The 13,326-nt window shown below is 39.7% G+C and overlaps 1 protein-coding gene across 2 annotated transcripts in view; it reads right to left on the bottom strand.

The window, feature by feature from the left end:
- Nucleotides 1-13,326, bottom strand: part of NTNG1 (netrin G1) — a 147,861-nt gene that overhangs the window by 78,229 nt on the left and 56,306 nt on the right. For both annotated transcript variants that reach the window (XM_029084118.1, XM_029084119.1), the window contains exon 2: nucleotides 10,082-10,722. In XM_029084118.1, the coding sequence (XP_028939951.1) occupies nucleotides 10,082-10,722 (641 nt within the window). The remainder of the gene's footprint in view (nucleotides 1-10,081; nucleotides 10,723-13,326) is intronic.

Below are 13,326 nucleotides of genomic sequence, written 5' to 3'. Positions count from 1 at the left end.
AGGGAACCTGCTTTGGTAGGGGGGTTGGACTAGATGATCTCTTGAGGTCTCTTCCAACCCCTACCATTCTATGGATCAGCTACTGAGGGAATGAATTTCATGTTCCCTCTCCTGCACAAAAGGCTACTAGAGGTTCCTGGACTCCAGTTCCCATTCACGTGGCTTGGCCTGGCTTTTCTGAACAGGTCTAAATAAAAGAACTACAGAAGCATTGCCAAATCAAAGAAGTTAAAATTATTATGTTTATGACAACTTCAGTAAACACTATCCCAAAGTCTAAAGATTCTTAATGCACAAGAGAGTTAAATGGGAAAATGAGTGAAATCAGTTTTACCAAATATAAAAGTCAGAAACAATAAGTGGTCCTGCAACCATTCTGTCTCTGGTAACTTGCATTAAAAAATATATATAAAGCGTTCTGGGAACTGAAGCAATGCTTCAGTTCAATAAAACTAATGCAATTAAAGAGAAAGAATCCTGCTTTTCCCCGGTTGTAATTTCAAATGAGAGCTTCCTACTTGTGACCATTGCTGGAATCCAATTCAGGACTCTGGCTTATCGAATTCCCAGCTCTGGCACCATGCTTTTGAGGTATTACAAAGTGCTGCTCATCACACCAGCTCTGTCTATAAATGCTCCAGATAAATTTAAATTGCAGACACCCCATTTTGAAATAGGCAATTGTTCACTGTGAATCAAAATGGAGGCATCAAATGTGCGCAGCCTTCAGTCAGTGCTTCTTTTCTTGCACGGCAACAAAGGAAAATGTGTTAGCACAAAGACGTCTCCCTGTAACATTTTTTTAAACTTGGAAAGCTTTGCAGGGCAGCACACCTACAGAAAGCCACAGGTGTCTGAGACCCTGTAGGGCAAGCATCTTATTCTGCAATTCATCCTGGGGCTGAGAAACCGCCAGGCTAATGAGCTCTCCTGCAGCCTCTTCCCCTGCAGGTGCTTCCCTGGAAGCACAATCTTAAATCAGACACTGCTATCCCAGATGTAACCCCCCAAACAAACACCAACCCCTCCCTGCCAACATGGCTTAAGAAAGCTACAGCAGCACTAGCTTCTGAATTTGATGAAATCACAAACTTCTTTTCCATTCAGACAGCAGGAGCTGAATTAATTCCTCAGCTTCTTTAATGCTGAGAGCTGTGTCTTGGGAATTCAGTATGGGAACATATTAATCTCTCTGATAGGTGATAATGCAATATATTACTGATGGGGGAGCCAGCTCATCAGCACTGTGATAGTGACCCTGACCAGCAGATGACTGAATGGGTGAGGAGAGAAGGAGCTGCTCTAGCTTGAAGGCACAGCCTCAACTTTGGCAGGCAGTCCTTCACTCTTGTCCCACTAATAATTTTCCAATGCATTACTTTGTCACTTGGGTATCCAGAAATGCTCATTACGAAGTTATGTGACAGCCCCTGATAATACATGTCTGTGGCAAAATAATTGATCCCTCTTTGCAGTGGTGATCTTTAATGCTCATAGGGCATGGTAGGTTATTAGATGGAAAGCATCCTTTGATGGTCTCTAGCGTAATATGTTACCAGACAGCAATATGCCAACTATCTATCACTTACAAAATAAAGTCATCCCTGAAAAAGGGCCTGGCAGCAGGGGTTACGGGAGGAAGAGAGTTTAATTATATTTGTGAACGAAAAGATGTCCTGAGGAGAGTGGGCAGCCTGATTATTTATTGGCTGTTCAAAAGCGCTCAACACAATCTAAGAAAAAGATCAGGTTCTGAGATAGTGGTTCACAGACTCTAGCCTTGAAGTCAAGTTCATGCTGAAGAACAAAATTACCTCTTACATTATGTGGTTTACTTCTGAAAATGAAAAGGGTAAGAGAAGTATTAGTAATGTTGGCATTAGTGGAGGCAGCTGTTTTTAGATATTTGGTATTTCAGGGATGTGAGTTTAGCATCATTATTAGAAGTACAGCTTACTATATTCCTCTGCTAACTTTCTAACAGTGAGCAGATGGTTACCCTATTACCAACCATTTGCATTTAACATATTGTAATGATTTATATACCACATGTCACCAAGCAAAATGAAAACAGTCGATGGGAACTAATTAGTTGAGTGTGAAGACACATATCTCAATGTATATATCCTTATTGTAATAAAATTTTATCTTTTTGGTTGTTAATAGGTTTAATGTGCAGTGTAACAGAAATATTGATGGCAGTTAAACATGAACCACCGCATCCCTCTGTCATCAGGACAGCATTGCTATCATTAACATTTGTACCAGTACTCCTGTTACATGCCTGTTTTATGAGTGATGGTGCAGGGAGGACAGGTTATAACAATCCATTGTGCCTCTCTAACAATCTTTCTTAAGTGTATTTCAAAGTACACATTATAAATCTTAATATATCAGATACTGGCTTATATTACAGGCCAACACACATCTAGAGAGGGTGGAAGTGGGGATACATCATGGCATAAAGAAAAGACAGTCTGCATAGCTCCCATAAAGACAGAAGTGGATTTAAGGGTGAAAATGAAAAGAATCACAAGGTCTTCCAGGGAGTTTATGAGAAAGAAGCAGACAACTATTGACATTTGAAAAAACATCAAAGTCAGAGGATAAAATCAAGGGTTCAAAGAAAGAGCATAACTTTAGAAAACTGCCCTCCAGCACTGGGATATGGGCATGTGTATGTACTGTATGTATTGCATTATCTATAGTATAACCTGAGGGCTGATCACAGTATGAAGCTATGGATTATCAGTCTCTTCCTGAAATGTTTTTATTTGTTTTTTTAGGCTTATTTTAAAACAGTGGCCATCACCCCAGAAATGTAAAAATAATAATCAATGAAGTACAGCTATGTTACTCCAGAGTATGGCAGCATTTCCAGCATAAAAGTCATACCAATCATTCCTTTTCATTAGATGCTACTTGCTTAGAAGTCTGGATGAAATGTTGTGTAAGCAACCAGATGCTGTTCATGGACAGACTCTAAGGCTCCAAGGACCTCGTGTGCTGCAAAAATTAAAGGTGGCCTCATACAAGAGTGGTAGTATATCAAGAAGTTCTCCAGTTCCTGCTCCTTCCTAACGTCATTAGGATACCTCTTGCCATTCAGCATGCTTCATTTCTACCATCTACCACAGATCTAACCAGGGCACAGCCTGTTGTCCTGCAGAGGGCTGCAGCTAACATTATGCTTTCCTAAATGCCTCAGCAGCCAGATTTTCTCTTGGGAATGCTACCTGCAGCATAACCCCTTATCTGCTCTTCCCTGACCATATTACTGCCTGGTAAGTTCACAGCATTGCTGTTTCTTTCTGTAGGTTTTTTCTTACATGAGCGAGATTATGTTCTATGAAAACAGAATTACAGAAGTGTTGAAAACTTACCCCGTTGTTCAGCCCAGCTAACAAGATGTTTTACCTGTGTTTTACTGAAGGTCTTTGGTGCCGACTCATCTGCACTACAGCCTGCTGCGATCAAGTAAGAACCATGACGATTCCCTTTGCGCAGTAGTACTGCTGAGGCACATTAATCCCAGAGCTGGACTCAAGAGTGAAGGAGAGGAGGGGTTCTCACAGACTCCATGTAATGAGACTATTAGACCTTGACCTTTACTAATTCACTTTCCAGTTTTCTGAATACATGGCTCTGTGAGACTGCCACTGGACTTAGCAGAACTGTCCTGCTTTACATCAGCCTCATTATATGAAGATGAGAGAGGATGAAAAGACTGAAAGGTGTGTTTTTTCCTCATTTGTTTTAAACAGAAGCTGGGACAGCCTCCTTACTTCTGTCCTCTCTCCTTCCTTCTCTCCTCCCTTCTATCCTCCCTTTCTCTCCATCACTTATTTTCCCTCACTCCTCCTACGTGAACACATTTGAAACTCTTTGGTTTTTAATATGGGTAACTTTACTGAAATTAATCCAGATTTACAGGTTGGCATCTGAAACTAGTTTCAGGTCTGGTCTCTTGTTTCGATACTTCTCATGATGTATAGGGAATGATACACAGCATTTACTATGGCACTGTACTAGAGGAAAGGCAGCAAAGTTAACTCTCTTAGCTTCCAATATTTCCCTAAATCACAGCTGAACAATGGCTCATTTATTACAAGAAAAAAGATTAACAGGAGAAAGCACATGGATATTCTGGGTTCAACTACTACCTTCTGAGGCACTTCACACATGAGGAGTACCCATGAAAAATCAGCTCCTAAGCACATGTAATTAGGTACTGAGATGGACAAAACTAGCAGTAGGCAATCTCACCATGCTGGTAACTCAGAGAAGGGATCAGAATGTTAAATTAAAAAAAAAAAGAAAGGAAAAAAAATCAATCTACAAGTTGGTAGTTCCTGTTACTTGTGAAATAGTTGGAAAAATTTAAACTTTTAAGATGATAATATGTTGTATCGCTCCAGCTTTAACTTCAACCTGAAGGACATTCCTGTGCCAGGAATCATTTGTATACGTGATCCACGAGATCCTTAAGCTTATTTCAATGTTTGCATTAAATTGAACTCTTTTGAAATGAAAAGCTTAAAGGAAAGAAAGTTTCTGCAAAATACTGGAATCACAGAATTTATTCAGAAAGGCTCTTTGGATACCTTTTCAGCATACAAAGTAATACAGAAAGAAAAATTCTCATTTCTTTCATCAGGAGTTTCATCTCTACTCCTTTAATGTTCAATGGCAAAATGAATTATACTACAAAAAGGTTTGGTGTCTCTCCTCAAACACCCTGGTCTTGCATAAAACTAAGCTTCCTTGAAAGACAGCAAGGGGAGATCAGTATGGAAATACTTGACATCTTGCAAAACAAGACAAGAAGAGGTGATCAAATGCTAATGAGCAAAGGTGGTGAGTGAAACCTGGTGATTTAAACCCACTAGTTTCAAAAGCGTACAGCAGAGTTAGAGACCTAGTCAGAGCTATCCAGACTATCATGCTCTGCTCCCCTTCCAGCCACTACAAGACTGAGACCACTCTGAGCTGATGGACAGGACTTGTATCACTAGGATGGAGGGTGGAAACCAGTATTATTTGAACACAGGCAGCACTAAAACCCAACAAGGACACCTGTACTTAGTTAACCATTAGAGACTGCTCACATGTGAGTAAACACAGTGACCATTTAATTATTTAAATTCCTGATGGTCCTAGATTTGTTTACAGAAAATGAAGGACTATTTTCCTTAGTGACATATTGCAGTAGATATATTAAAAAAGCTAATTGCACTTGGGAGTTAAAGATAAATTGACATGCTCTTAAATACATACATTTCTTTTTCTTTCCTGATCTCTAATGAGTTCATAATTTAATTGGAGAAACTGCTAGATACCCTCCAAATACTAGGGAATATCTCAAAGGAGAATGAGCTGCTTATGCAAGTGTTCTCATAAAACAAAGAGTATTCAAGTATGGTAAATAAATACTAGAAAGAAGAATGGTATTCAGTTGTCTACTTAAAAGCTTGAAGCCTACATATCTTCATATTGACGGTCTAGTTCTGAGCTGAACATTAATTACAACATTTTCTATTATAAATAAAACTAAAGCACGTCTGTATATTACCACTTCCCTAGGGCAAAGTTCTGCTATTGGGTAAATTACAGAGGGATATTATTACAGCATTTCAAGTGTATGCCAGAGAAACGGACAGATTCATTCCAATTAATCCAGCCACAGAATGCATCTGTAGAATAAGCCAGAGGATGAACACTGGTACAGCCCAGCCTTCCTTGTGTGACACCCGTGGAAGGCTGCAGTCCAGGCTCTGGGAGGCAGATCTGCTCTTCTGAAGAGGCTGGGCACCTGCCCACCCCCATCCACCCCAGCAACAGCCAGTGGCTCAGGGGCACTGCTGCCAGGAGGGGCTGGCTGACAAAAAAGCCCCATTCCCCTAGGCAGCAAATATGCTTTTCTTCAGAGGAATGTTTTTAGATTCTGAGGTGGTTTTAAATTTAGAAGGGAATGTGAGAGAAAGAAACTGTTAAAAGTGAGGATACTTTTCACTTGCATACTGGGAGTTAGAGGTTGCTATTGCTATTGGAACTGCAACTGTAGCTGAGACAGGGTCAGAAAACCCTGGGGCTTAAATACAGAAGCTTCAAGGCGAGAAGAGTATAAAAATAAATTCCAAAGGGCTTAATAGCATTGTACAGAGGCTGGATATTCTAGTGCCAGAAGGAAACTGGTGGCTCTTAGATCAAAACCTAATCACCCAAAAGCAATAAGGTCCTTTGTTTCAGCCTGCTAGTCATTCTGTCACCCAGCGTGGCAATAGTTTTTCACTAGCATCCCAAATTACAGTTAATTTACAGTGTTTAATGTACCTGTCACTGACAATATAACAGTTAAAGCAAAAATGTTTTGGAATGAACGTGGTTAAACCTTTAGCAGCCTGATCCAAAATCTGCTAGGAACATTTTGCTTGACTTCAAAGGAATTATTATCAGCATTTTAGTGAACTTCTAAAAAAAAAAAAAAAAAAAAAAAGTTAAAAAACGGGAGCTGTGGCTCATGTGGCTCACAGCTTACTGTCAGACTGTCCTTCATGTGCAATCGAAGACAGGCAGAGCTCGCAGACAGTCCAGGCCACCTCTGCAGGCAGTAAAGTGAGAGAAACCTTCCTGAGGTTACCACACAAGACACCCTCTGATTCTCTGCAGCAAGGCCAGAAGAGGGGAAAAATGTCTGCTCTTTCTTAGTTTCCCATCCCAGAAGACTTTATTTATGCATTAGTCGACCTTTCTAGCCGTTAGGACCATCTTGCTTCAGCAGTTAATTAACACAAGTGCCATAATTTAATACAGTTAATGCTACTTGATGCCCTTTAATGTACCTTCCATTAGTGATATTATTGTAGTATTACCCTGTAAATTAAAATGAGATCAAGACTAAGAGAGGCTCTCTTTAATTAAGGTACTGGCACACTACATTGCCCATTATTCACTAGAAAAAATTCACCCTGATTTAGTGAAGCAGACCATCAGTAAGTCAGAATTAGTTCATGTGGATTATTAGGTTTCTTGAATAATGTGAGCACAACTGGCTTGCTGAAATTGCTAACACCACATTTCCTTTTTTTCATCATCTTAATAAATATACAATGGAAGTGGTAAATTGAAGATGAATAAACAGGTGGTAATAGAGGAGGCAAGGCATTCATTGAGAGCACATCTCTAATGCAGCACACATCAGGCTTGTTTCACACCAAAATGTGGGGGTGGGGGTGGCAGGGTGGGTTGGATTAGACGATCTCCAGAGGTCCCTTCCAAGCCCTACCATGCTGTGTGATTCTGTGTGAAAATACTAAGCAATGACAAAACAAACCCTATATTAAGTGGGCAAATCTCCTATCTATAATTCATTGTGAAGTATCAACCACCCCAGCATCTTGTATATTAATTATGGCAGCTTTAAGATAGATGCTTTTCACTATCATTGATCCTTAAAATACAGTGTGAAACAAATTACATTTTATGCTGCCTTTAGAAATATGCTATTATGAGCTTTGGTGATATTAATGATATTTAACCTATAGGTTATTTTTTTCAGTAGAAGGATATGCTTTAAAATGTGTCTGCTTGCATCACTTATCCACCACATGTCAAGCTCCTTGGTGAATGTTCCTTTGTAGCCTGTCCTCATGGAATAGTCTAGCTTTACTAAATGTATATAAATATTTAGGTCTCAAAGCCCAGAATATGAAACATTGTTGCAAAATAATAATAATAATAAAAATGTAACTTAATTTCCAGTTAGCAACCTAAATTAACAGGTAAGGGCTGAAAAACTCAGATTAATCGTGTTCCTGTGCTCAGGGCATGCCAGGGCACATGACCATAATGCTGATTTGGAGACTCTTTGAGGGGGCCCTATGAGGTTTCTGGTAGGAGACTGAAAACATATAAAACTGGGTGGCAGGGGGCCTATTGCAAGTTACATTTGGTGCAACTAAAAGATCAGGGGCTGTGTACTGCAGCCCCACAGCTACTTAGCAGTAAGCAAGCCCATGAAGTTTATAACAAGGAGGGCTCACTATGTATTGAAGGAAAGGCCACCAAATCCCTAAAGAGCTGTTCTTCTCATTAGCAGAAGAGTGATAAGAATTCACATGAATCTAATCTAGTGAGATACTATTACACAGATATTTCTTTTAAAGCATGTGTCCAATTACTGCAGCATTTAGACAACAAGCATCAGCATCAGATAAGTTCTCTGTTCAGTCATGCTTCATTTCTATAGATAATTTTTCACAAGATTGCCATGCCCCAGATGTGCTCAGAAGGTTTCTGCTTCTAATTTGCATGCAATGCACTCTTTTTTAATCCTTCAGATGTTTTCTTTGATAAAGTACTGATAGTCTAATTGAAGTCAGACTAAGCGCCAAATGGGTTTTCAGATGGGGAGCAGCTTTTCCTTAAAGCGTGAGGACCTTCAAATGCTGAGCTTTGATATAATGCCTCTGTAGAGCTAACTTATGTGGAGCTCAATGGAGAAAGGATACACATTGAACAGAACATATGTGTTATTTTTTTATATACTGAGGCCAAATTAACCAAACTCTTTCGAACAGTATCTTAAGCTGCCAGTGATCCACTTAGCCCTCCCGAGAGACTTCTGAAAAATAATTTACAGTGTAACTATTGAGAGTTACAATAAGAATTCTTTAAACAGCAGCATTTATTTTATACTTTCACACATTCAATTAGGGATTCTCTACGTATGTGTATGTATTTGGTGCGGACACAGAAGACTGTAACTACAGGTGAAATCTGCGGTCCTAAGAAATGTATTTTGATGTTATATAAAAATATATTGACACCGCAAAGGCGCTTATGCATTCAAATCTGTATGTGGTATCAATTCTTCCTTTATATAAAGTTAGGGGAATATTTTTCAATAAATTTCATCACAGTACTTTGAGTCTATTTTGATTTTATGTATCAATTTTGCAATATGGAAATGCTTACAAACATGAATGCTTATATAAAAGAGGTAGAATATAGCAAACTCACTACAGGAGTTTGCTTACAGGAGTAAGAAAAATATAGTCACCAGTGTTTTATATAATCACTGTGTTTACTTTTTTTCACTCAGTCCCGTGTCTGCAAAAAATGCTCTGGCTTTCCAGAATGCATTAGTTTTTCTGTTCATTTTGATACTTAAGTCCTCTTAAAAAAAAAAAAAAAAAAAAAAAAAAAAAGGAATATTTGAACTCTACACAGAAGAAACAGAGGAGAAGGAAAAGGTACATAGAGGGGAGTGAATCGTTAATAGAGATGATCCCATTTCTTCTGAACAAACTGGCATCTAAGACACATGTAAAGGGTATCACCCTCCTGCTTGAGGTCATCAGTCAATTGCTAGTTTTTGTTGAGAAGAAAATTTCCCAATAGGAATGTCACTGCACGGTTATTATTTTTGGGACTACGGCACCTGATACCAGCCACTGCTTGCCCCAGAGGGACTATTTGTGTTGAACCCAGCTGAGTGATCATCTTTGTTATATTCAAATCAGTCTCTCTAAAACACTGTTTTTTTTTTCATTTTGTTTCAGCTTCATTCCATTTCAAAGTTAATTAAAGTACAGGGAATGGACTCTAATCTCTGCTGTCTATCTTGTTCACGGGCAGTTCACAGCTGGACCTAGTGGGAAGGGTCCATGCAAGGGCTGCTGTATCAATCACAGCTCATATTAAAGGCTTAAAAAAGTCAAACGATAAAACAGAATTTCGCTTTTTAGTTAACTGCCATCAGATCAGGCTCCAACTGTATAAAAGCAGAAAGTGTCCAAATGCCAGGGTGAACTCCTGAACCAATATAAGAAACTGTTAATACTATCCTGCTCATGAGACCTAGGGCTCAAGATCCCAGGCTAGTGACAGCCAGTACCTGGGACTTTGTGTCACTGAGTCAGAAACTCCTCATATGACCTGAAACAGACATCAGCTGAGACAGATTGCCAATGAACATGTCCCCGCAGAAAATGTTGTCATGTTTGGGGAAATAAACAGGTTTGAATAACCTCTAAAACCAAACACATATGCCTGTTTGTAAAGGTGTATATTCTCTTACCTTCCGTATACCTTTATGTCTGAAATTGCATAAAAGTAGCGTGCCAGGTGTTGCTCATCTACATATATTTCTCCAGTTGCTGGCCTAAGCAGTCTTATTCTCAGATCCGTGATGGTAAAGAAATCTCTTAACTTCTTGGTTGTGTCAAGCTGTCCATAAAGAGAAGCCATGTTATGAAGCCGAGGTCCAGCAAAAAAAGCAAATCTATCTTTGATTTCAAAGTGGATTATTTTACTATTTGTCATGTACCCAGTAGAGTATTCCTCTGTGCAAATGATTTCTAGGACTGTGTTCTGCGATAAATCCCTCACTGATTTCGGATCCATGTGGAAAGCATCTAAGCAGTCCGTGGCATAGTATTGGTAGGGCTGCCATGTTCGTCCATAGTCAAGTGATTTCTCTAGGATCATTTGGTCTGGACGGCCAGATTCAAAAGTGATAACTATGTTATCTGTCAGCTCAATGGTTTTGTTCCAGGAGAGTGTAATATTGACATGAAGAGGCTTTGGATAATCCTTCCAAGTCGTGGACTGCCAAAATGTGGAGGGATGTCTTCCTTCGAGATCAAACATCAGTTCCGGAGGATGAGCCAGCTCTTGGGTACTCGCATCACATTCATTATTGCACATGTAGGGATTCCCCTGGAAAAGAGCAAAGCAGTGTTACAAGAGGCACAGTATAGGTGACTGTGACACACAAAGATGTTTCTTGTCTGGCACATAAGAACTGCTGCTTTTTCTCCAGGAGTGAAACCAAGAAAGAAAAAACCATCTTTATCTTAATGAGATTTATCCTGGCCATTTTACTTTTTGCAGTAAATGTACAAACACACACACATACAGCACCCTTGCTTTTGTAACTTCAACATTTTTCTTAGTATGTTTTAGAGAAATAAAAGAGTTTATCTACCCTGAATGACTTGGACCAGCAATTGACTCACAAACGACTGAGAACAGTAAGCAAGTCTCTGATAGCTCAGTAATTCCAACTCTTCTAGAAAGATGCAGCAAATTAAGATAATTTCTTTCTAAAACAAGTATGTTCCTCAAGAGCCCTCTTCACAGAAGAAATAATTTTTAGGGCAAGTGTTTTGAGGTCAGCAGTGCAGCCCATATGTACTCAGTATGAAGTGAGTATATTTTAATATGCTTTTAATATAACACCTTCAAGTTTGCTTTCACCTGGGCATGAAATTTATCATGCTTAACTGTGCTCCCAGCTTAGCACCTGCTTGCCTTAAAACATTTACACTTGCCATCAAAGCCATTAGAAAAACAGTGCTCTGCCAGCTCTGGGGCTTGATTCAGACATCTGCTTTCTTATTACAGGGTAGTGAAGTACTTCAGGAAAGACTTTTCACAAGACACAGGCTACAATTTATCAGAACAAGATAATCCAGCACTTGATTAGGTGGGAGATGTCAGCAGCTCCAGCTGGAATGCTGCCGAGGTGGCTGGAGGTCTGAACTGGGGCTTGAGTTAAAAAGAGCAACAAAAAAAGCTTGCCAATAGTGCACATCTTTTACTGCTGCTTGTCCTCTGTAGCAAGGTGAAAGTGAATTATTCTCTTCCTGGCCTTTTGATGCATTAACTTGCACACTACAATCTTCTGCTTCTTCACAAAGGCTATTTTGTCTGCAGATTGGGGATATCTTGCAGCAGTTGCCAAGATATCAGACCCTGTAGGCTGTACTGAATCACATCTATCTAATTTCAGCTTTCAACAGTACATTAATATTTTGCTACTTGTTCATTCTGTGTTTGTTCCAGAGAGCAACCACTGCTCTGTATCCTTCCCTTCGCCTTACATACGGATTGTGGAAGAAGCCTCTTTTCACTGATGGTCAGCACTGCTGGGGAAAAAGTGCGCATGCCTGTACCTAGCAGTGCCACTTGGTATCTCTTATTGTCATTAATCAGAGTTCCCCTCACCTACCCTGAAGACAGAACAAACCTTAGTATGATAATCAACCTTCTCTTATAATTACAGTTATGCTTCTCTCCATCTCAAAGCCTCAGGGCAATGAAGTGACTCAATGCCATCCAGTGTGGGAAATGGGTTTCAAACATGAGTTTCCACCTTGATCACTGATCTGCTCCTTCACATACTCCTACAAAACATAAGCCAAAGGACTTCTGCACTCACTTTGACCTCCCCACTGGCAACTTTCTCCAACTGGGCAGGGAAACACAATTTCTTTCTGTCTCTCCTTCCCATTAATACAGCTGAATGCTAAAACTGACAACGATTCACTGGGACTCGAAGTTAGGAAAAAAGCTACAAGACAACGAAAAGGGTTATTTGAAAAGCAGCACACTGCTTGTTACACTGACAGCTTCAAAGCATGCAACTGTAACTGAAAATACTCTGTAAAACGTGTCTATAATAAGTCCTCGTTACAGCTCTGATTTCAAGCTCATGGTTGCTGTTTCTATGCCTTCCTTTTGAATAAAACAGTGAAAATCAAAAATAAGTTTCAAGCAGAATAGAGAAAACAACACTTTTTTTAATTATTTAAGCTCCATTTAATATACCAGACAAGAATGCCAGGATTTGCTAACTTACTTAGGCCTCTTCCATAGGGAAAATACACATATTGTGAAATCTATAAGGTTCCAGACCCTTTGGCTATATGTTAATATAAATTTTGCAGAAAATGCTGAGTCATGTAAATCACACCTTTCTGAAGTTCACTAGAAAAATCTGGTCACTTTGCCTGTCACCGTGAAGCTGCCTCCATATCTACAGTGTATATGCTTCTGTCATCGCTTTGGCAAAAGCAACTTCACTGGGAGCTCATGGGTATCAAAACAAAGCAAATAAGTACTCCTGGGTAGCCAGACAGGTGCATTAAACACTGCTGAGGGATGGCTTTGGTTTCCAGCTCCACAAGCAATGACTGAGTCTGTTGTGATTCTTCACGTTAAAAACTAAAGCCGCTCTGATCCACTAGTCCCTGGATGCTGGAGGAGGCGTGTTTTATGACTTCCAGTGGGTAACCCAGATTGTGTGGGATGTACTGTTTCTTTCTGTACAGAAGAGTTGATTTCTTTTGCTCCCTTCTTTCACCTTTTCCTTTTTAGCAAAAGCTGAGATGCCTATATAATCAGAGAATGCTGGGAGATGGTGCTGTAACAAAACACAAGCTAGTGTGAACACCTAAGATTATGAGAGCTGGTAGCAATTAGGTACCCAAAGAATGGTGCAGTGAATGCCAAAAATCAGCCCTAGCTTGCTACTGAATG

This window comes from Antrostomus carolinensis, unplaced genomic scaffold (assembly GCF_000700745.2).
Source record: "Antrostomus carolinensis isolate BGI_N321 unplaced genomic scaffold, ASM70074v2 scaffold5093, whole genome shotgun sequence".
NCBI classification, from domain to species: domain Eukaryota; kingdom Metazoa; phylum Chordata; class Aves; order Caprimulgiformes; family Caprimulgidae; genus Antrostomus; species Antrostomus carolinensis.
This window is presented reverse-complemented; position numbering and strand designations above follow the sequence as displayed.